The 8,496-nt window shown below is 41.5% G+C and overlaps 1 protein-coding gene across 1 annotated transcript in view; it reads right to left on the reverse strand.

Annotated features, from left to right (window-relative positions):
• The window catches only part of magi2a (membrane associated guanylate kinase, WW and PDZ domain containing 2a), a 121,945-nt gene extending 113,844 nt beyond the window's left edge, over nt 1-8,101 (reverse strand). The window contains exon 1 of the mRNA XM_030767767.1: nt 7,804-8,101. Coding sequence (XP_030623627.1) covers nt 7,804-8,101 — 298 coding nt within the window. The remainder of the gene's footprint in view (nt 1-7,803) is intronic.
• Nucleotides 8,102-8,496: the final 395 nt, after the last annotated feature.

Below are 8,496 nucleotides of genomic sequence, written 5' to 3' on the forward strand. Positions count from 1 at the left end.
GTATAATCCATCAACGTCAGACTAGTGTCAACTACTCTGAGTAATGTATGAGAGACGAGAAACATGGTCTGAGTCTTGGGATATCTCCATCTGTTCCAGCACTCCTTACCTCACCATTGTTCTTATTTCCTCCCTCTAAGTCATCTCCCTCTTCTTCCCCTAACTCTATTTGCCATTCATCTCTCTCTCTCTCTCTTTATTTTCCTAACACTCCTACTTTGTCACAGCGCATGGCACAGCTATACCACTCACCCCTCCTCCATTCCACATTCCTTATCTCTGCCCACAAAAAGCTTTCCATCCAATCGAGAGAAAAAAAAAAAAGACCTGTATAATTAAGCGTAAAGAATCTGTGCTTACAGAGCGATGTACTGAAAGGGCTGGTGCAAAGACAGATAACAAGCAATGCCAAGTCTGATGTCCACCGCTATGCTGTCGTGGCTTTGTGTCAGCTCCAGCTCCAGCTCAGGTTCCCTCACATGACCGTGACTCTAGTGTCACAGAGTCAAGGTCTTTCAACTTTAGACAAGAACATTTTCATTTTTTAGCCAGGTTCTTTGGTGGTTGACTACATGTAGTTAAAAGATCCAAAATACCATAATTGTCGGTGTTTCTAGAGTGGATGCACTATATGGCACCATGAATGAGGGTACTGCAGGGCTGCTTCCTCAGCCTGACACAATCAGGCTTCGGCACTAAATTTAGGAAAATAGCTACCTCAAGCAAAGGGGAGATCAAATGCACACAACACTAAATGACATGTTCATAGTGTTAAACGTGGTCTGATGAACAGCACACCACCTTGCTTTGACAATGAGTTTCCAAGCAGGAAACTGTGTCCAAACAGATAACAGTGTCCAAGCAGGTAACTGTGTCCAAACAGATAACAGTGGCACAGAGAATACTGGGGCATCTTTCAGATAATTCCACAGTTAAGAGCACGTATAAGAACAAAACCAAGGTCAAAAGGACGAAGAAAGCTATGACAAAGAGAAGGTACAGCCTCCAGAAAAGTGACCAAGCTGTTTGCCCAGTGCGCCATGTTTCTCTCAGATAAACACTCTTTTTTTCTTTCTCACAAACAACGGTCCCACAAACTTCATCACTTCATCACACGCACACGCACACGCACACACACACACACAAACTTTTGTATTCATATCTTAGCAGGAATTTCCACTGACTCCCACTTTACTGTAATGAAAGGATACAATCTGAACCCTAACCCAAGCCATAACCCCAACCTTAACCATAACAACACAAAAACAGAACACACAGACACACACACACACACAAGACATACCCAGACACAGCCTCTAAATATCATGACAATTATCTAGGGTCAAGGACAGCATTTATTTGTGCATCCTGTCTTCTCAGAATGATTTGAAGACTACAGTCTCTCTGTTTAAGTGTCAGGAATGAAAGATGGCAGAGAGAGACAGTTAAAGAGAGGAAATGAAGGATGAAAAGTGCCTCGGAGTCGAGCTGTGGTCAGAGATCTAATGACAGAATGGGAGCGAAGAGGGGGGAAAGGAGAGAGTAAAAATGAGACAGAGACAGATGGCGGAGGCACAAACACAAGGAGGTGTCAAAAAAAGATTGTGCTTCTCTCTATTAACTCCACTGTTTGCTGTCTATTTACAGAGACAGAGAGATGAGCTGGGTCTGTGGGTCACTGTTGCTCTGGCATATAGCGTTCATAAACCAACCTGGAACATATTTACCAAAAGTTAAACGAGTGAAACCCTCAAGAGATCCAAAAATCTGAATGGAAAAAATAATAATAATAATAATAATGAGCTTTTTGACTGCTTTCCCCAGTCAGGCTTGTATAATCTGTATCAAATCTGAACCATCCTGTTGAGCCTCCTCTTGGGCCATCATACTGTCCTGTACTGAGGTTTCTCTCCACTGCTTGTATTAAAAGTACATACACACACAAATAAACACAAGAGAGTGTAATGAACTACACACAGAAATAGCACCTGGAAGACCACTCTGGTTTTGTTCAACATCATTTTGGTATAGCGCACCTGACACACTGCATATTTCTGTATATTAGTATTATTGCGTAGCAAGCACTAGATTTCAAGTAATGGACAGACATGCCCGTGGTCAGGCTTTTGTTTCTGGTTCCTCTAATCCTGCCTCCACCCTGCTCCCTGTCTACCTAACCACACACAGTAGCTGCAGACAGGTCAGCTCCACCACCAGGGGAATGAAGCAGCAACACAAATACCATCCTGACACATATTGATTGCTCTTCTTTCTTTCCCAGTGAATCAGCAAGAAACCAGACAAGCATGGGGGGGAATTTGCTGAATATTCCCTATATTGCCGCTCTGGCCTTCTCTCTCTCTCTCTCTCTCTCTCTCTCTCTCTCACAGTGTGGGCAGCTGTGTGCATGCACCCCCACACAAAGCACACCCACACACATACACACACACAGAAACACACAATTATATTAAGTGACTTTCTGGATAATATTACTCATCAAGTACAGATTACAGTGGTACTGAAATATGTACACTGTCAAATTTTTTGAATTAAGGGAAAGTATTTTACCGGGTAAAATTCCTAAACAGGCTGAAAGTTAGGGAAAAAAGTCTATTGAATAATATCTATTTAAATATACAGAGACCAAGATTAAATTCTGTAGAATCTGGGAACCTTTTATTCATTTTTGATAGAAAAAGCTGTTACAGCTCCATTTGCTACAGACAAAACTCCCCAAGCCTGGGCTGATAGCTTTGATCCACACTTAGATGACTATCTTCCCATCCGCAGAGAGGCAGCGCCTTCATCACAACACAATGTCAAACATCAGACAGGACAACACTGAGGCAGAATCACTTAATGCCAGCAAGATTACATCTGCCTTTTCCTGTTCCTCCACAACACAGTAATACTTCTGTGTGAAACGTACAACCTGCTAGTGCAAGATGCTGTTTTCACCGATGGCACATTCAGTGACAGATATGCCTCCATTTCTAAAGCTATTACGTTAGGAAAACCCCCTTCATCTCTTAGACATTCTAGAGACAATCCAACAAAGATATGAATGTATTTGGAGAAGCTGTGAGCAGCATTGAGAAACTGCAGTTTCTTAAAGAATGCTGGGCCTACGGTCTAGGTGTGTTAAGTCCTACTGGTTTTTACCCAAATCCTCTATTTAGAGACCACCGGATACCCAGAAGACAGGTGTGTGTCATCTTAGACTTATTGTGGTAAGTTGAAAGAAAGCAAGCTAGAAGTCCTGAGATGAGAACCAAAAGGGTGAATATATGGGGAATTAATGTGGACTATTTATGGTTGAAGTCTGTAGATTCATACTGAACATTTACATCCACTAATTACATCAGACCAGCCAGTAACACATTTAAAAAGCCACTCAGATTCAGCTAAGTACATCACTATGTTTGAGTCAATGTCATGTCTTCAAATTTATTCACAATACAGAGCTCAATTTTTTCCTAATTTTAGGGAAATCCATTGGATAGTTTTTGTATGCTCTTAATTAACCTCTGTATTGTTTCAGTAACTCATTCATCTATTTAAACCCAAAACACAAAAACACAGAGGCAAAAGCCAAATCCAATAAGCTACAGACAGAATCCTCTTTCATTACAGACTGGGATAAGCAGGTCTCACATTAAAGGGAAACATCTAGTTACATCCTGATCATTAAGGATATTGTAATACTCTGTTGGAGACATATTACTGATAGAGCACTAGTGTGGTAATTGAGGTTGGGGAGTGCAATAGCTAACTGAGTACATTAAATACTGAAGTGCTGGCAATTGTTGTTCTTTCTTTGGTGATGCCATGGTTACCAGTTGCACTGGATATTCACCAATTGTAAACGATTTTCAATCACTGGTCTGCCAGTTATCTGAAAGGAGAGCGGTTAAAAACTCTGTGCAAGTCTACGTCTGACTCAGGCAAATATTTACTCTGAAAATTTATTACAGTTTGGCACTGTTCTTGGCCTACTTAAAACTTCATCACCCTACATATATTGAGACACAAATTTGTGTTAAGCCAAGACTGCATGCTAAGATCTTAGCCAGACAGCATAGACCCATGGGTTACAAATGTAGTGTTTACTGGTTACATACATCATTCATTGTACACTGCTTGGTCACGACAAAATTTGTGCAAATCCTGGTGGTGCCCTAATGGACTAAATAAGAGAGGAGATAAGGATGGATGAGACATTGTTCCAGTGGCAGTCTCTCTGATATCATTACCTTTTCCCCCCGGAGGTCTGCTGAAGAGCCAGACAGAACGGGAAATGTAAGGCCTGCATTGTTGCAGGATCCCTCCCTTAGGTCTCAGGACATTACAGGTGTGCTTACTGCAAGAGTGTCTCTAGGTGAGCACATTTGGCCTGTAATAGAGTCTGAGCACCCAGACAGAACAGATGCATACCCTGGAGCCTGTTCACATACAGGTTTGGAAATGTATGTGAATTTTACAATGTGCAGAGACAGCAGAGAAATGACAGAGTGATGGACTGAGTGATTCACTGAGAAAGAGAGAGAGAGAGAGAGACAGGATGGAGTCAATTCCTTCCACAATCCAAGTCAGCTACTCAGCATAAGGTCTGGCAAACTGAATAAGGTGAAACTATTTTTGGCTTAACAAATCATGTTGAGGCCTAATGGATTTGTAGAAGTAATTTGACAGATGTCCTCTATACATAAGTGTTGTGCAACAGATTGAAATTCTGTCCTGAAATGAGACATCCCAAAAGACCACTAGCAAAAAAGGTGAGAAAAACCACTACCAAAGACATTGGTATGAATGTGCTAAACGTCATGACAACCTCCTGAAGAGGATAACATCTCTTGACAAAAGTTGTCATGAATGTGTGTGTGTGTGTGTCTGTGTGTGTGTCTGTGTGTCTGTCTGTCTGTGTGCGCGCGCTTGCATGCATGTCTGATCATTCCTGTGACAAACCCAACAAAAGCCTGGCTTTGAGATGAAGTGAGCCAGTACCAGGCTGCCTCCTGAGCCTGCTTGTGATGTCACAGTTGCTGGTTGCCATGCTGCCAGCCCTGTCACTCAGTTTCCACAGCTTTAATGAATTTCTCTGGTTAAGGTGCCAAGCAGGAGCGCATACCAAAAGAGCCTGCAGCTGACCTAAAAATGTCATTGTGTACCTGAAAAACAGTCCCTATGAAAATGAGGGTCATCTTCATATACCACAGCCAGGCAATCTGCTGCCTGGAGAGCCATGCACCAAAAACAATGCACTCCCATTGCACCTGATTTTCTTTAGCTAAATCATGTGTGCACAGGATTGCAACAAAGGCATGCATGGACTAAGCATGTTCTGAGTTTACCAACTGTAAGGTACAGTTGGTACAGTTTGAATCATTTTTCACAGATTTATGTTCACTCTCCTATACAGCTGCTTTGGAAGTCAGTGGTTCAATGGGGAAAAGCAAAGGAAAAAGGTTAACCAGGGGGATTCGGAGAAGCAGAGTGACCATTCTGATCAAGAGCTTCTTGGATGGGTTTAGGATTACTTCAGAATGGAGAGCAAGGAAAACAGGTTCAAGTGCTGGAGGCCCTCTGTTTCACCTGTCAATTGTTTAATTTAATTTAATAACAGCGTTTAAACTAGGTTTCTGATTTTTAAGCCACGTTGTGTAATTGGCGTGTCTGGTATGGATGAATTTGCAATTAAAGCAGCCCAAGTGAGCCGATTGTTTATGACAATGTAATATAATCTTACCTTTGGGGAATAATAATGCAGTGCTTTAATATTATTCCCCATTATACTTAAGTGAGAAAAGACAAGACCACTTAAAACACAGGTTGTCAAAACCATCCAAGACATAGACCAATCTGGACAACCGAAGAACTGACCAAGATGTTTTACAAAAAGGATATGACATTCATGCATCTGCACACCCTGGAAATCTGATAAGAATCTGACTGCATGCTTTGCTTATAACGGTGCAAACATTAGAGGTTCCAGGTTCACATGGAAAAGCAATCTGTACAGTAGCATGTCTTGCACTGTAATGGTTGTTTTTCAAATATCTGTCACACCATAGGCAGACCCCAAAGATATGATACCTTGAGAGCCTGCAAACTCACTTATCACAACCCACCAAATAAATGAGGAGTAATGCACCCAGTGTTTTAAGCCTAGAAGTCAGGTCCTGATGTTGCATCATGGTTAAAATAGCCTACAGTGTATGATTTAAAGGCCAGCAGTCCCCATACTGAGCTAATGATACCATAATTCTTTCACTAAATAAAACATTCGCTTACAGAGGATGTTTCTTTAATTAATTGGTAGAACACAGACTATTATAGCCACTGACCAGCAGGCCTGTTGTTGTCAAGCCAACATAGCGGCACCACAATCAGCCTCCAAACCTGCAAAATGAGTGTAAAAATGTAGACCCTTGCCAGACCACCAATATTAAATATTAGGAACTCACAGTGACATGGAGTTTTTAGCATAATAAGCAGCAGAGTCAAGATAAAGAGTAGGCATAGCAGGAAAGTGAAGCGTGGAAACTGTGTTTAAAAATTCATCTGTAAAAAAATACTCTATGCTTGGGCGTGACGGGTAATGCTTTAGCCACATAACCCTAAACTGTGATCCAAAGCCTCTTAACGAGCCTACGGTCAGTTTTTCAGCTTTAAAATAGAGGGGCTATGTTACAAATTTCCGAAAGAAGCTGACAAGACACCCAACATCGTTATTGGGCTAATATGGTATAAAGAATATAAGCATTGGTTATTTAAAATAAAATTAAAATTTGTAATATTCAGACATTTGAAACGAACAACATAGAATAAGTTCTTCTTAAACAAACTGAACTCTAGAAATAAGCAACAATTTCTCCAAAGTTCATGCTTTAAGAAGTTCTATGAGTTGTATAGCATCTAACTTCACAGCCAGGTACAGAATTTCGTGATCACTTTTTACATTTTCTGCTTACCTCGCGGGCCAAAGCGCACAAACATCTGATAATCTGTTTAACAAATTACCAATGTTTAACTATTTTCTTTTTTTATCAAGAGAAATGTAATTCATGGGCAATGTCCATCTACATGTGTACACATCTGCTTAAATCGATTCAGCAAAACATCTTAAATCCTAAAACATGAACACTATATATAATTCTTGGTGAGTAGAAGGGAGACAAGGGACCCAGGCTACCTTTCTATCTGCCTGTTAGATCAAACAAGAATTGCAACAAATATTTATATGAATAGGCTTGTAGAGTATACCACCACGCATGTTCGCAGACTACATGATCTTGTCGTCCATATAATATTTAATGCCACACCCACGCAGTGAATTCAATAGATCACCAATAGACTAATAAAGTATGGTCTCATAGTTAAGCGACATAATGAGTCATAAATACAGTAAACGCATATCTGTAACAAACTTCAACACCGTTAACAATACTTCGGTCTCGTACAAGATATGCAATCGGCATCCGATTACGCCTTCTAAGACAGGTCACACCCCCTTTTTCAATGACACCAATTCCGCTACTTGGCAACAAACGGTCAACTTTCGCGTAAGAGTAACAAATATTTTGAAATGGTTTCAGTCATGCTTACATCTCGTTATATTTTCATTTTTTGAAACAATAACAATAGCTGAAGGCTACTCGTAGGAAAGTTTCGGGAGTCTGGTCCGCTTTCAGATAAAAGGTTACAGGTTTTCATAAAACTTTATATTACAGGCACGGGTGCGCAGCAAAATCGTGCAAAGACAATACTGACTTTAGAGAACCCATGACTGATGATTTATCTCACCTTGTTTAACACATTTGAGGCGGACGGGGTCTTTGCAATGTCTAACCACAGCGAGAACATCCCTAATAGTTAGTCCGGCCACTGGAGTGTCATTGACCTCAAGAAGTAGCTCGTCCTGGGAAAGTTTGCCACTGTGGCACGCCACCTGGCCCACTCTCACCTCCCCGATGAAAGGGAACTGTCCATTCTCCGCGCCTCCCTTAAGCTCGAACCCAAGCTTGCCTTCCTTATCTCGGCTGAAGACAATTTCATGAACTTTGTTGGTCCAGTGGTTTTTCTTCTTCAAGCTTTTAGACATGGCTGAACATGAATGCATGGATGCATCCGTCCAGAAACTTATCCTCTTCGTTTCTCTCGGCTCAGCTAGATGGAATATCAATCTCAATAACGATGGAAAGCAGGGGTATCCATGTCTGCAAAAGATCCACGGCAGCTGGCTTGGGCTGCGTAACTGTAACTGTGTAAGGAGAGCTCGACACAGAATTGCAACTAACTGACCCGGATGTGATGTTTGTAGGAGGAGAGTAGCAAGGTTCCTGAATCAGCGATGCTCCCGCTGGGGAGAAGAGGAGGACGAGAGAAAGTTGTGCTCCTTCTTCCCAAAGCCTTTACGTATTCCCTGATCGGAAGGGAATTACTGGATCGCATGCAGCTGCCAAAGAGCAGCGACTGGTCAGACTGCAGAGTCCAAAA

Source organism: Chanos chanos, chromosome 1 (genome assembly GCF_902362185.1).
Source record: "Chanos chanos chromosome 1, fChaCha1.1, whole genome shotgun sequence".
Taxonomy (NCBI): domain Eukaryota; kingdom Metazoa; phylum Chordata; class Actinopteri; order Gonorynchiformes; family Chanidae; genus Chanos; species Chanos chanos.